The sequence below is a fragment of the Melospiza melodia genome, chromosome 11 (assembly GCF_035770615.1).
Source record: "Melospiza melodia melodia isolate bMelMel2 chromosome 11, bMelMel2.pri, whole genome shotgun sequence".
Lineage (NCBI taxonomy): Eukaryota > Metazoa > Chordata > Aves > Passeriformes > Passerellidae > Melospiza > Melospiza melodia.
In genome coordinates, this window is record NC_086204.1 from 991,907 (window position 1) to 1,006,586 (window position 14,680).

Consider the following 14,680-nt stretch of genomic DNA (forward strand, 5'->3'; position numbering starts at 1 on the left):
GGCGGCACGCCCCGGGCGGGGCGGGCCCTGACGGTGAAAAGGCGTCTGAGGGAGAGGCGGCGCTTCCCGGCCGCGGCGCCTCACGGGATCCGTCCCGCCGATGTTGGCACGCTCCCGGCTCCCCAGCCTCCTCCTCCAGCTCCCCCGGCTGCGCTCAGTCGCTCCCGGCCTCGCCGCCATGAGCTCCGCCACCGGCACCCTCACCGTGCAGCAGCCCCTCAACTACCGCGCGGGAGCCCGCGTCCAGCCCGCCGACGGCGGGCAGCTGGAGGAGGTGTTCGAGCCGGCCACAGGTACCGACCGGGGAAAGCTCCGGGGGCTGGGAGAGCTCTGTGCCTGTAGGGCCCGGTGTCCTCGGCTTCCCCCAGCTCACCCGGGTGTCACATATGCGGTGTCCTGCTGCCCCTCGGCCACCGCTGCTGCAGTGGCGGAGCTCTGCCTCAGTGTTTGGCCATCATCGTTCTTCGTGCAGAAATCAGCTCTCGCTCTGTCACTGCCCGATTTTGGCAAACCTCCCCCATTTAAATATCTCTGTAGTTATGTCATTGTAGTTATCGGTGTGTAGCGTTCAGCAGAATCGTTTCTAAGCGTTTAACCCTCCTGGGGAAATGTGTAACGAGAGCCTTGAAGAGGGTGGTGGAAGTGTAACAAACTCAACTGGAAAAGCCAGAGATTTTGTAGCAACTGGAGGTAATTAGTAACCAGAACACGACTGTGGGCAATGTCAGCTCTTTTAATTGGAACCGGCTGAATTGCAGCACCTCTTCTCTGGCTGAATTTTGATTACAAATCAGTGGGTTTCAGTGGGAAATTCTGTGCCTGGTGTAATTGGCTTGACTGAAGTATCTGGGGTCTGGTGCAAGTAAACCACATTCTGGACCCCTTTTCTGAGATTTCCATCTCATTTATTCCCTGTTCAAAAATGTGCCCAGGTCGTGTGCTGTGCAAGCTGCCCTGCTCTGGGGAGAAGGAAGTAGATCTGGCTGTGCAGAGTGCAAAAGCTGCCTTTAAAATATGGAGTCAGATGTCAGGCATGGAGCGGTGCCGAGTGATGCTGGAGGCTGCCAGAATTATTCGGGTATGTTGGAAGGGACAGGGGTGGTTCTGTCTCTGAGCTTCCTTGTGGCTTATTGTGGCTCTTGGGGGCTTCAGCAGGACTTGCAGAGCTCCAGGAGTTGCTCAGGAGTTAAAACCCACCTTTGGCCAGAAGAGACAGGAGGCTGTCTCAGGCAGGGCTTTGCTCTTATCACTGGAGTCAGCATCCGTGCCTGCAGCTTTGGCCTTATCACTGGATTCAAGGCCACTGTGTGCTTTCTCAGCTGAATTCTGTTAGACAGCATAAAACTGAAGCGGCCCATTTGGCATCTTGCAGGCTTTGTGGTTCTTTTAACAGCTGCAAAGATTAAATTTCAGTGCACACAGTTTCAGAGCTGAAGTTGCATAACTGGCATGGCTGAACTTTTGGCTTGTCGGAGGCTGTTGTTACATGACTGGAATGTGTCCTGGCAATAAGAGAAAGTAGGAGTACTGGTTTTTTATCTGTCAGATAATACACACGGGAGGATGCACATAAGTGAGGTTTAACTCAGACTCCTTTCTAAGATAACAGGTCCTTGGGCTTCAGAGTTAATCTCCATCAAGTTAATCTCCATTAAGTTCTTACACATCTGTAAGAACCCAGACCTTCCCCAGTGTGTATAAGTCATGAGAAAACTTTCCTTTATGCCAAACTTTTGCTTTTTCCAGACTTCCAGAGCAGGGTGACATTTCTGTTAAAGGATATCTCCCAGCTGCATTGCTTTGTCCCTCTTCACTGGCCTCTGGTTCCATCCTGACCTTGCTGTTTGCTCTTCCCAGTTCAGTTCTGCGAATTCTATCATTGTTTGCCAGACGGCTTCTCTAAGTTCATGTTTGTTCATCTTTTAGATAAACAGGGATGTTGAACAAGACTGGACCAGCAGTGAGCCCCTGCAGCTTTCCCTCTGACATTGCCCTGCACTCAGTCACCATGGGGACATTGATAAACAGCAGTTGGGAATGTCCCTTTTGGAGACGACCGTTTCTCATGGCAGGATCTCGTTTGGGATTTGTGTGCTGTCTCCTTGTGGTGTTCTGCTCAGCTTCTCTAACATGTTGTCTCTGTCCTGTGCTGCTCACAGGAGCAGAGGGAGGAAATTGCCACCATGGAGACCATCAACAATGGGAAATCCATCTTTGAGGCCAGAGTGGACATCGACATATCCTGGCAGTGCCTGGAGTATTACGCAGGGCTGGCAGGATCTCTGGCGGGTGAGGAGTTACTGCAGTTTGCTCTTTGCTCTCTGTCCCACCTTCCCTGCTAACTCCAGTGGCACAAAGCCATCTTTGCTGCTGATTTCCCTGAGAGATGGGCCATTCCTAAAGAGCTTGGAAGGGTTCTGAAAGCACTCACACACCTTCTGTGAGCTTGCTGGGGTAAAACTGTGTCTCTGCTCCCAGGCAAAGCCAGACCTGACCCCTGGGGCTCTGACCAGACAAGAAGGGACTTTGCTCTTTTCTACCCTCTGGCTGTTTCTTTGCAGGTGAACACATCCAGCTTCCAGGGGGATCCTTTGGGTACACTCGGAGAGAACCCCTTGGGGTGTGTGTTGGCATTGGAGCCTGGAATTACCCTTTCCAGATTGCCTGCTGGAAGTCTGGCCCCGCCTTGGCTTGTGGTAATGGAGCCTTTCTGCCCACCCCAGTGTGTCCTCAAAGCCGAGTGATCCTGTGGGGCACAGTGATCTCTGGGATGAAGTCTATGATTGCCTTGAAGTGTTGAAGGATTAGCAGAATGTTCAGGCAGTTCCTCTGGCAGAAAGGGAAGGGGAATGCAAGGAGGAACATGTCAGATGTTGAGAGGTTAGGAGTGCATCCAGAGAAACACAATAGCTTGGCTTTGTACCAGATGGGGAAGGTCTCTGGGAGTGTCTGCAGGGCAAGACCAGCAGCGCCATCTCCCCCAGCCTCTCCCCAGCAGCAGTGATCAACTGAAGGTGTTTCCTCCTCTCCTGGGGGAAGCTTCTGGGCTCTGTTGAGACAAACTCACAGTGTGGGGTGGGGATTGTTGTTGTTTCTTCCCTGAAGCAGTTTGGGTGTTAACCCCACCTCGCCTGTGTCTGGGTTCCCTTAGGCAATGCGATGGTCTTCAAGCCTTCACCCTTCACCCCTATTTCTGTGGTGAGGCTGGCAGAGATCTTCACAGAGGCTGGAGTGCCCAAGGGGCTCTTCAACGTGGTGCAGGGTGGGGCTGCCACGGGCCAGCTCCTCTGCCAGCACCCAGATGTGGCCAAAATCTCTTTCACTGGCAGTGTGCCAACCGGCATGAAGGTAAAGACACCTTGAGACAAGGGTTGTATCAACTACAATCAGTCTGTAGTTGATACCTCCTTGAGCTTTTCTGCATGGGGCTTGTGAGTGTGGCAGCATTTTTGGGGCTGGGCAAGGAGCTTGCAGCACATAGAGGGTCATGCTGGGGATCCAGTTAACCTGCTGGGCATGAGCTTGGAAGAGTGGACCCCTTGGACAGCTTCACTTGCTTAGCCCCTGTTTGCAGTGAAGTCTCTGAGCTGCTCAGGTGGGTGTTGATGTTGGGAGGAGAGTACATGAAACAGCAGCACTAGAAAAATGTGGTTCTGGCTGCTATAAAGCACTAAAGCTGCATGCTACCTACTGTTTTTAAGCAAGGGGATAGTTTCTGTGAGTTTCTCACCCTCAGTTTATTATTCCAAAATAAAAGAAAGACTTTTGGGAATAAATTCTGAGTTGAAGGAGGGGAAATGTCCCATGAATGCTCCCTATGTGTGTATACCTGTGGGTTGCAGTGACAGATGGCAGCTAAAGCTGCCCGCAGCTTACACTGAGCATGAGACTTCCTGCAAATGCCTCTCCAGGTTTTGTTGGCTTTATCTGTACCCCCAGATCCTCTGTGGCTGTCCTCATCTGAACTCACCACATCTAGGGAGCCCATCTTGCCCTTTGTGCTGCTTCTCTTGTTGGTGATTAGCCCTTTGTGTCTCTCTTGCCTCTGCCCCCCAGCCTCCCCTTGGCCAGTGGATCACTTGTCTCTTGTGTCCTTGTTCCCCTCAGATCATGGAGATGGCAGCTAAAGGGATAAAGCCAGTCACCCTGGAGCTGGGGGGCAAATCCCCCCTCATCATCTTCTCAGATGCTGACCTGGAGAATGCTGTGAAGGGAGCCCTCATGGCCAACTTCCTGACTCAGGGCGAGGTGTGTGTGTCTGTGGGGCAGGGTGGGGCCAGCCCGTGAGCTCCTGTAAGTGAGGGGTGCCCTGGGGCTCCCATCCTGCCACACCTTTCCCTGGGCAGTGTCACAAAGCGTGCCCTGGGAAGGAGCCAGGGTGTCCCAGCAGAGTGTGCCTTAGCCACAGGGCACACTTAGCCAGTGTCCTGTCCTTCCCTGGCACCAAGCACCCAGCTCAGCACAGCTGCTCCTGTGCCCTGGGCACCCGTGTGGCACTCACAGCTCAGGAGAAGCTGTGCTGGTGTCCCCTGGAGGAGCAGCAGGTTCCAGCCTGGTGTGCTGAGCCTGAGGACAGGCTTCTGTCCTTCCCAAATTCGGGATATCCCCCTGTGCTGCAGGCTTTGTGTGATCCTGTTGGCAAATTTGCTCAGCAGGGTAATTTCTAGGAATTCAGGAGTCAGCTCAAGGTCTTTGCTGCTGGTGACCTGATGCGTTTTTGCCACCTGGTGGCATCAGAACCACGGTGTCCAGCGAGGACTGTTGAGTGCAGTCACAGCCCCAGGGTGATCTCCTTGTGTTCCTTGTCCCCAAAGGACAAGGAGCTTTTCCAGAAGCCTCTTCCAAGCAGGGAAGGACTGTGGAGTGCTGTGTTTTCTATTCTGAGCTGCCTGTCCTGTGTCCCAGGTGTGCTGCAATGGCACCAGGGTGTTTGTGGAGAGGAAGATCCTGGATACCTTCACAAAGGAGGTGGTGAAACGCACCCAGAAAATCAAAATTGGGGACCCTCTTCTGGAGGACACGCGGATGGGAGCCCTCATCAACCGGCCCCACCTGAATCGTGTGCAGGGCTTCATCAAGCAGGCAAAGGAGCAGGTGAGGTCGTGATGCTGCCCTGAAATGTCTCTCCTGTTGGACAGACACACTGCCAGCTGCCCTCCTGCCCTGTGCCTCCCCAGTTAAGCTGGGTTATTTGGTTGTTTTTGGTTTACTCAGTGGGTGTGTTGGACCGCTAGATACAGAAGTCTGTGGGATCTGCTGGGAGGCATCCCTGGGTCCTCAGAGAATTGGCTGATGTCGTTGCTGAGCCATTTTCCATGATATTTGAGAAGTCACCTTTGAGATATAGGTGAAGTCCCAAGCAACCGGAGAAGGAAAAACACCCATTTTCTAAAAGGAGGGTGGACAAGAGCCTGGGAATTCCAGACCCATCAGCTTCACTGCTGTGACTGTGTAAAGATCATGGAACAGATCCTCCTGGAAGTTGTGTTAAGGCACATGGAGGACAGAGAGGTGAATTTGAGCCCAGTACAGGGTGCTGCACCTGGGTCAAAGCAACCCCTGCTACCAATCTAGGCTGAGGGATGAGCAGATGGAGCAGGGAAGGACTTCCTGCAAGGAGGGACTGGTGGATGAGAGGCTGGACATGCCCCAGCCATGTGTGCTGTCACCCAGAAACCCCCAGTGCCCTGGGCTACATCCAAAGCAGTGTGGGCAGCAGATGAGGGGGAATTCTGCCCCTCTGACCTGCTCTGCTGAGACACCACTTCAAGCTCTGGAATCCTCAGTACAGGAAAAACAAGTGAGGAAAGGCTGAGAGCTGGGGTGGTTTAGCCTGGAGGGGAGAAGGCTCTGGGTACACCTGATTGCAGGATTTCAGTACATAACAGGGACTCAAAGAAAGATGGGGACAAATGTTTGAGCAGAGCCTGCTGGGATAGGCCAGGGGCCAGCCAGAGCTGGGCAGGATGCTCCTGGATGTGCCTGCATGCCTTCCTCTCTTGGCTCTTTTGCAGGGGGCAGAGGTGCTGTGTGGTGGGGACCTGTACGTGCCAGATGACCCGAAGCTGAAGAATGGCTACTACATGAGGCCCTGTGTGCTAGGTAGGCTCCATCTCAGCCATGGTACCATGGATGCTGTGGGATTTCTCCTGAGAAATGAGTTCAGCTTTGTAACCTGGTTCTGTGATGGCCCCAGCGTGGATGGACACTTGGATGGGGGTCCTAGAGAGAGCTGAGGCTTCCAAGAACTGCATGCAGGGAAATCTGTGCTGTTGGTGCTTTTGGGGTGCAGGGTGTGCCTGGCTGCTCTGCCATGCTGGGGGCTGTCTCCAAGGCTGTGTGGGTTGCTGAGTGCACAGGCTGTGCTGCTGCTCTTCCTCCTGAAGCCCTTGTGCTCTGCCACGCTTCCAGGGAACTGCAAGGATGACATGACGTGTGTGAAGGAGGAGATCTTTGGGCCTGTCATGGCCATCCTGCCCTTTGACACGGAGGAGGAGGTTCTGGAGAGAGCCAACGCCACTAAATTTGGCCTGGCAGGTGGTGTCTTCACCAGGTATGACTGGGCAGTGTTTGGAATCGTTCTGGGGACTGAAATACTGCAGTGATTTGCTGCTCCTCTTGCAGGCTTCCAGAAAAGCTGAGGCAAGGGATTGCCAAAAAGGAAATCTGTAAATGACTGCACATCTCCCTTTTTTCCCTCAAGTGCTGGGTGGGCCCAGCTGTCCCTTGGGTTCCTCCCAGCCTGGCTTGGCCTGCTGCCTGCCTTCCTGCCCCTGCAGCATGCATCAGGAGCCTGCTGTGCTGCTGTTGGCTACTTGCCCCACTCTGTATTGCTGGTGTCCTTGTCCTGCCCTCTGGAACTGAATGCACTTGGAGCATCCTTGGGAAGTGGTGCTGCCTCCTTGGAGCAGGCAAAGGCAGAGTAGGGCAGGCTGGACTCCAGAAATCCCTGCTGGCCTTTCTGCAGTGGGTGTTGCCTGGCAGGGAAGGAGGGGGTCCAGCTGAATTTGCCCTTTTCCTGCAGGGATATCCAGAAGGCTCACAGGGTAGTGGCTGCTCTCAAGGCTGGGATGTGCTTCATCAACAACTACAACGTCAGCCCAGTGGAGCTGCCTTTTGGGGGATACAAGTCCTCAGGTGAGCTCTGTGTGCCCTCCCCTGGTTCCTGCCAGCTCCAGGGGCTGTGTGGCCACTGGCACTGCTGGAGCTGTGTCCTCACTGCAGCTCTTCCCCGCAGGATTTGGCAGGGAGAACGGCCGGGCAGCCATCGAGTACTACTCGCAGCTGAAGACTGTCTGTGTGGAGATGGGGGATGTGGAGTCGGTGTTTTAGTGCCTCTGGGGCCTGTCAGGGCAGCATCAGGCAGCTCCTCGCTGCCAGCCAGAGATGTGGATCATGTACCCAGCAATAGAGTACCTACAGTTGTCAGTGTCCAGGGGGAAGCTGAGCGGGAGCAGCGTTTAACCACCCTGCTCCTGCAGGGGGGGTTGGACACACAGGGCTCAGCTCTGCTGGGCAGAGGGAGGCTCAGAGCAGGAGGCACCAATCTGGCTTTGGGCAGCAGCTCCTGCAGCCACAGAGTGTTACCAGAGGCTTGGCAGTGGCCAGACTTCCCAGGCTGTGTGCCTTCATTCCCATTGCCTTCCACCCTCTATCAGCTTCACTTCTGGCTTAGGACCCTACATCAATGCAGGTTTGAGCTCTAGGACACAATTATATCCTCTAGCTATCCTGACTCTGTCTATTCTGTAACCCCATAAAAGCCTTAATTGCATCATTGTTTATTCCCTCTAAACCCTTGGTAACCTTCAGTTTTGATTTTTTCTATCTGTACCTTACTCACATTGTGGGGAGAGTTGGCTGATGCTGCCGGGGCCAGGCATGGCCTTGGGAATCACCTCCACACAAGAGTGGGGGTGAGCTCCAGCATGGAATAGTGAAAGCTATCTCGCTTCCTTCCTGTAAACTTACTGTTCTTTATACACATGATGAAGCAACAACTTCAATTGTTTTCTTATGTCTTTTTTAGCAATCAAATAAATACTCACTCTGGAACAAATTCTCAGTGTGACATTAATTGAGGGGTCCAGAAATGGGGTTGTTGCTGTATGAGTTAAATGAGCTGCAAGGTGGCTTTTTGATCACTAAAATCATAAAAGCTAGAAGGAACATCTCTGCCTGACAGACAGATTTCTGTAGTCCCACAAAACCAGAGTAGTTCTAGCATTCTGCAGAGCTTCTTAAGAAAACCCTCTGTAACTATAGAATGAAAATAAAGAATGGACAACTTCCTTTTATTGAGAAAGAAAAGGAAAAACACCACAGGAAGCCAAGTGTTCTAAAAGAAAACAGAGAAGTCCCTTTAGCATCTGCAGACGAACTGGCAGCCCAGCTGCTCATAGACTGCATAGACAGCTGTGCCCACCAGCCCAAGGAGTGCCACGGAAGCAAAGGACCCTCTCCTTCGGTTTTTGGGTTCTGGAAAAAAAAATAAATCAGAATTTGTCAGTTCACTAAAAGACTAGCCCAGCGTGGAGAGTGAAGAGGGAGCAGAACTAAAGGGAAACCCCAAGAGCAAAACAGCTCAGGCCTCTTAGGGTAGGCATTCCTGCTGGAGGAGAGCTCTTCCCAGGAGCAGGAAGAGCATGCTGCAGTGCTGGCAGCCTGTAGATCTGCACCCTTTCCTCCACACCTGGCTGGGAGCAAAGTGCTGAGGTCACTGTAGGAGCCCAGAGTGCCAACAGTGTGTGCTGCAGGGCACAGTCCTACCTCCCGTGTAGTAGCCATAGGCATAGATGATTCTCCCAAGGACCCAGGTCATGCCAAGCCCCGTGGCCACTCGCTGCAGAGAAAGGAGAAGAATTAAAAGGCTTTGGAGGCTTGAGCAAAGTTGTGCAGGCAACCAGGGGCTCAATCTCATTTTACCCCTGGCTTCTTAGCCAAAGCAAGGAGCAGGATGGTGGAGGCAGCTGCTGCTCCACTGCCTCCAGCAGGTGTTCCAAACTTCCACCTTGACTCTTCATTTAGAGCTCACTCCAATGTGGCTCCCATTTGCCAGATGTGTTTACACTGCTTCCTTCCCTCTTGGAAAAGGAGTCTGTCTTCAGGAAAGACCTAATTTGTCTTTTGATGGCAAAGACAGAGCTACTGGATTTGGCCTATCTCCTCCCAAGTTGTCTGCATCTCTCAGTTAAAAATAATCCAGGCTTTTGTTGACTTCCTTTGGCAGGGCTTGGAAAAACTGGCCTGAAGGATTCTTCCCACTCAGTGACTGGAGGCTGCAAATGCTTTGCTTTGTCTAACAAGGCACATTTAGGGGAAGGGCTCTAACAGCTGAAACAGCCGTAATGAGTTTATTACTTGTGATTCTCCTGCAGGAGACCTTCAACAATTACATTTTAAGAAGGGGCACTGCTGTTAAGTGTGATGTGCCTACTGAAGGGGCTGTCTTGGCCTCCTGCCCCCCACCTTACCCAGGTCAGGGAGCCAGAGCACAGTCCTGCATCACTTACCGGGTGGTAGATTCCACTAGTGCCTAAAAAGAACAGGAAGGCAGGGTAATCTTCCAATCTGAAAATAAAAGTGAGGGGAGGTTGTGTTTGTGCTCAGGCTGCTTACAAAGACAAAACTGCAAGAGGGCAGAAACTGCAAACATTCCCTGCCAAGGGCATTTTGGGCTCATCACCAGTCTCTGTGCTCAGCACTGTGGCTGAGGAAAGAAGAGGTGTGAGCACACAATTTTAGGGGCTTCCTCCCAGCCTGTGCCTCTCTCCCAGGACACCCACCCACCCTTTCCATTTTGTTCTCTGAGCCACTCTAACCATTCCCCAGGAGTTGTGCTTCCCAGCACCCCTCTGATGTGCTGCTGCAACCTGTCCACAGCAGCTGGGTGGACTTGGGCCTCTCCCCAGGGAGACCTGGGCAGCACAACAAATCAGAACCTTCTGGAAACAAGATTCCTCACATCTTAACATCTACCCATGGAAGCAAACTGGTGGGAACTGGGGAAGAGGAGACAACTTCACAGCACCATCCCAAGGTTTAATGCATAGGAAGGAGCCAGCACAGCCTTCCTGCTGAGCTCTGCAGGCTGAGGCAGCAGCACCTCTGGGGCCAGGGGCCCTGTCCCCAGCCCTGTGTGTCCCCAGGCCCCTGCTCAGAGGGGTCACTCACGTGTTCTGGTGCGCACGCTGGATGCAGTTGAACATCTGCCCGTTTTCAGGGTCCGTGCTGTACATGGTTGGGTACTGCCAAAAAATAAACCAGCAGCAAAGCTTCAGCAAGGGAGGCCTGCAGCTCCTCTCCCCAGGAGCCCAGAGCTGCCTAAGACCAGCCTGCAATGGCAGCTTAGAGCCTGTGCCTGCCCTGGGGCTCTGTTCAAGGCCACTGCCTTCCTGGAGCTGCTGCTGGCTGCAGAGGCTTCCCCGGGCCTCAAATCCAGCCCTCAGTGCACCACACACACTGGCCACACGTGCTCCAATCCTGCCTTGACGCAGCAGGAATGGGATCACCCCAGCAGGCAGCTGGAGCTGCCCTCCTGTTCACCCCTGCCTGTCACTTCCATGAGTGAAGTGGTGAAAGAGCAAAGGAGCAGTGGTTTGTGCTGAAGCCAAGTGGCACAGCAGCCACTGCATGCCACGGGCCTGACCCACAGCTGTCCCCAGCCAGCCCACAGCTCTGCCTGCCACAATGGCTCCCCAACAGATGCTGAGGGAAGGTCACTTGAAAGGTGGTCACCTGTGACAGCGCCCACATGCTCCTGCTGAGTTTGAGAAAGCCTCTTGTCACTTTTGTGCCACTACCACCCCTTTCCCCCAGTGCTGCATCAAGTCTCATTTGCAGGGAAAAAGGGCAGAGCAGTTTCTTGCCCATCAGTGCTGCCAAGCTCTTTCAGCTTGGTGCCAGGCACCTGATGCCCCAAATCCCAAACTGTGTTCAGCTCTCTGGAGAGCCATGTCAGCAAGTCACCCCAAACTGATGAAGGTGTCAGCAAGCTTGCCATGCCCCACAGAGCACTCACCTCCACACGGTACTTCTTGCGGGCGTTGCTCACATTGAGGGCGAGGTGTGTGACCATGACAAAGCTGGCAGCCCCAGTCAGAATGACGTAGCCATACTCCTTGGAGAGAACAGCCATGGTGCTGCTGCCAGAGAAAAGGAGCCTGTGAATGCTTGGGGAAGTGGCAACACGTGAAATACGTGCATGGAAGAATTGCTGAGCTTGGACTCCAAGAGCTACCAGCACAGGGACTGGCTGAAGGAATTTGTACTTTTTGTACCTCTCTGTACCTGCACAAAGCAGGAGTTCTCTGCATAGTTCCTGTCAAGCAAGGCTTAAAATCACCTAAGCTAGAGGTCTATCCACCCCCAGAGCTAGGGGCCACCACATGAAGTCAGTTTATTTCCAGCCTGTTCCCTAAAGAGAGATGTTTCTTCATGCACTGGGAACCACACCTGTGGAACTCCTTGCCAAGGGACATTGTGAGTGCAGGCACTTCTCACAAATTAAACACGAAATTGGGCGAGTCCTGGGAGTAAAAGGTAAGTTGGGAGTTAGAACCTGGCTCAGAAATCCCCTGAGCTGGAAGGAGCTGGGCTACATCAGTGATTAATTACATTTATATTGTATTTATATGAGGTCATCCTCATATAAAATACTAACAAACCCAGCACCTCAGCAACGATAATTGAACTTTTGGGTAGAGCCACTGGCCAGATGACTGATGCTCAGCCCTGCAGCTCCCAGGAAGCCTCTCAGAGTCACAAACTGGTGAACAGCTCCAACAACACACAGCTTCTGGCATTTACAGACATCTGCACCAGCGGCCAGGGGACACCAGGGCCTGTGTGGCTTTTGTGTAATGGTTCTGTGCTCCCTCATGCAGGCCTGGGACAGAAGCACGGGGCAGAAGGCGCAGCCTGCAGCCTCTGCCATGGTGCCCCACATTCCACATTCTCACTCTTCCCTGCTCAGCAGCCCCCACAAGCCGGCCCTGCTTCACTCCAGCTCCCCCTCTGCTGCCAGAGAACACAAGGGCCCTTCCCCACAACCATCCTGCACACCCCCAAACCTCAGTCTGGGTCGCTCTGGAGGGAGCTGCATGACACAGCCCAGCAAAAGACAGCAGAGAGCTCCCTCCGGCACGGAGATAATTCTCCCAATCAAACCCCAGTTGGTGCCTCCACGATGTTTGCAATGAGGTTTTGGTGCCTCCCTGCACTGATCCACCAGCACAATCTGTCAGTGTGGGGAAAAACAGGCCACACCTCGGGGAACTGCTGCAAAGCCTTCCTCTTGCACCCCTCACAAGGGATCTTTGGGGACCACAGGATTTTATTTCTCATTTGCAAAGGATTATCATTGATGGAGCAAGGTGAAGACAGCAGCTGGCTCTGTCCATGGCAAGTGAGGTAAACAATTATCAGTAAGAATATTAAAAGCCTGAAGTAATGAAGAAAAGCCAACTGCATGCACCTGTAATTGAGGTTGGCACCTGACAGGTGACATACTGAAAATAAAACATGTAGAGCAGGTTGGTGGTCACATTTCCCCCTTCAAATTACAAGGTTGCTGGAGAACCGGGCATTTTGTCTTCCAGCAGGAAATTATAATCTGGGGGTTTATCTTGGGAGCAAAGAGCACGGCAAAGCATTAAACCGGGTGTGTCATAAAACTCCTACTCTTACACGACTGATATCAAAGTGTACCTCAAGCCTTTGCCCTGGTAATTTAGTGCCACATAAATCACTCCAAAGTCACCAGGACTCCCACGGTCCTTTCCGGATTGTGGTGCCCGGAGCGTTTCAACAACTTTTGCCCGCCGCCGCAAGGCCTTTGCTGTCACGGTGCACAAAACTCAATTTCTCCCTTTTTACCCTGCGATGTTTCCATCGGGAGCCACAGACACGAGATTTGGGAGCGGGAGGAAAAGGGTCCTTCCCAACTCTGCCACAACACTACTGCTGCTGTGAGTCAGCAAAGCGTCTTAAGGCTCCTCGAGCAGCCCCACGCGTGGATTCGGACTGGATTAGCCCATCTAAGCTCAGCCCTTCGAGCCGGCAGAGCGACCAAAAGGGGCCGGGCCGAGCCCTGCCCGGCCTGCTCGTCCCGCACCCCCTTCCCCCGCAGCCTCTCCCGGCGGGGAGCTGTCCACGGCGTTTTCCACGAGGACAAGCTGCCCCTGGGCGCACCCGCTGTCCCCCGGCCCGCACTCACCCTCAGCGCGGCGCGGAGCGGCGGCGGGCCGGAGCCGGGGTGAGGAGGGAGCCGGGGCGGGGGCGGTGCCGGGCCCGTCCCCTCAGCAGCAGCGCCCGCAGGCGGGGCCCGCGCTCGGCCCGGCGCGCTCGGCCTCGTGCTGCCGGGGCAGAGGGGGTGGGGATTGCTGAGGGCTTCGCTGTCGCCTCGGCCTTCCCCCCGCACCCTTGCTGCCATTTTACCCGTTCGCAGTCTACGGTTTAATGGCTCAGGGTTTGGTAGTTGACCCCGTGCTTGCTGAAATCTCCTGGTTTCCCCAGTTAGCTCAGCAGACCCTGCAGAGTGGTTCACACGTGGAGCTGCTGTGCTGGATCACTGGGAAAAATGCGTATTTTATGATTGGCTTTCAACAATATTCAAATGAATATTATATGTGTTGTGTTAGAAATTGATGCTGTATTAATTTTCTTAAGTAGTGTGTGAAATATAGCTATAGGTTATAACAAAATGCTAACATAGAAACTATGCTATGTAAGATTTTTTTTTAAAGAAAGGACTCGCAGCGAGGTAGCAGCCACAGGACACCTGAATCTTTCAGAGGAAGAGAATTTATTGCCCCATTATCAAAATGAACAACTTCCCGCCTCACTCAGCCCTGAAGACGCCGTCAGGATTAAGAGGAAGAAGTTGACACTGACCAGACAGAATCCTGTGTTTGAATGGAATTTATGCATTGTGTATGAGGTATATGAATATGCAACAGGCTGTTGCTTTTAAGGGTTAATGCTCTGTTAACGTGGGTCCTTTTTAGGGATTATTTTGCCCAGAAAGAGGTACCTGGACCATCCGTAACTCTTTGTTTCTATTGTCTCATATTATCCTAATCCAAATTGTCCAAATTATTATTACTCTAATTAAATTACTATTTTATAACCATTTTATTACTAATACATTTTAAAAAATTTAAAAACAAGTGGTTGACATTTTTCACAGTCATGTAAGCAGATACTTCCCTTGGCAATTCCCAATGCCGGTGGTAACAAGGATCTTACATCTCCCTGTGGATGCAACTCTGACACTTTGGTATGGACACACAACCCATTTCCAAGAACATTTGGAGAGCATGTAAGCAGTATTTTTACTTTATAAAACATTCCAGTTTTAGGGTTGTGTGACACAAAAGCATAGCTTGACTTTCCAGTTCATACAACAGTGGAGGCACAGGCAGTCTGGCTGCACTGCAGGAGCACAGAGGGTTCTTTTGCTGTTACCAGTGTAATGGGAAAAAAAGGAAAAAGCAGTGGGATCCTGGGCTCCTAAAAGTGCTGATTTTAATCTCTTTGCCTTTCCAAAGCAGGAAGTTCTTGGATTCTCTGGGGCTCTAGCAATCCAGTAATTCCCTGGGGCCCCAGCTGTGTAGGCTGATCCCTGTAAGCCCTGCTGGCTTTTTTGGCCAGGAAGGACCTGGTGACCTCCTTGGCTACA

General features: G+C 52.7%; 2 protein-coding genes across 3 annotated transcripts; one reads left to right on the top strand and one right to left on the bottom strand.

The window, feature by feature from the left end:
• The first annotated feature begins 84 nt into the window (after window positions 1-84).
• On the top strand, window positions 85-8,059 carry ALDH9A1 (aldehyde dehydrogenase 9 family member A1). The gene is made up of 11 exons (XM_063165220.1): window positions 85-293; window positions 933-1,078; window positions 2,160-2,289; window positions 2,562-2,696; window positions 3,152-3,348; window positions 4,108-4,248; window positions 4,906-5,094; window positions 6,015-6,102; window positions 6,412-6,553; window positions 7,025-7,137; window positions 7,238-8,059. Exons 1-11 carry the CDS (start codon window positions 101-103, stop codon window positions 7,330-7,332), a joined length of 1,569 nt encoding a protein of 522 aa, XP_063021290.1. The 5' UTR covers window positions 85-100; the 3' UTR covers window positions 7,333-8,059.
• A 208-nt stretch (window positions 8,060-8,267) lies between these two features.
• MGST3 (microsomal glutathione S-transferase 3) lies at window positions 8,268-13,289 on the bottom strand. 2 transcript variants are annotated; one of them, XM_063165223.1, is made up of 6 exons: window positions 13,217-13,289; window positions 11,021-11,144; window positions 10,174-10,247; window positions 9,513-9,570; window positions 8,770-8,842; window positions 8,268-8,478 (listed from the first exon to the last, which is right to left on the bottom strand). In XM_063165223.1, the coding sequence occupies exons 2-6, from the start codon at window positions 11,135-11,137 to the stop codon at window positions 8,363-8,365; spliced, it is 438 nt and encodes a 145-aa protein (XP_063021293.1). In that variant the 5' UTR covers window positions 11,138-11,144; window positions 13,217-13,289; the 3' UTR covers window positions 8,268-8,362. The 2 variants fall into 2 exon arrangements, with proteins under 2 accessions (XP_063021293.1, XP_063021292.1); XM_063165222.1 differs by having other exon boundaries at window positions 11,021-11,141; window positions 13,217-13,287.
• Window positions 13,290-14,680: the final 1,391 nt, after the last annotated feature.

Excerpts from the sequence above, each read along its gene's own strand:
- ALDH9A1 (XM_063165220.1), top strand. The coding sequence starts at position 101 with ATGTTGGCACGCTCCCGGCTCCCCAGCCTCCTCCTCCAGCTCCCCCGG. Across the intron at positions 6,554-7,024 it reads GCAGGTGGTGTCTTCACCAG|GGATATCCAGAAGGCTCACA; the intron begins GTATGACTGGGC and ends CTTTTCCTGCAG. Across the intron at positions 7,138-7,237 it reads TGGGGGATACAAGTCCTCAG|GATTTGGCAGGGAGAACGGC; the intron begins GTGAGCTCTGTG and ends TCTTCCCCGCAG.
- MGST3 (XM_063165223.1), bottom strand. The coding sequence starts at position 11,137 with ATGGCTGTTCTCTCCAAGGAGTATGGCTACGTCATTCTGACTGGGGCT. Across the intron at positions 10,248-11,020 it reads GCAAGAAGTACCGTGTGGAG|TACCCAACCATGTACAGCAC; the intron begins GTGAGTGCTCTG and ends ATTTTTTGGCAG. Across the intron at positions 9,571-10,173 it reads CAGCGTGCGCACCAGAACAC|ATTGGAAGATTACCCTGCCT; the intron begins GTGAGTGACCCC and ends TTTTATTTTCAG.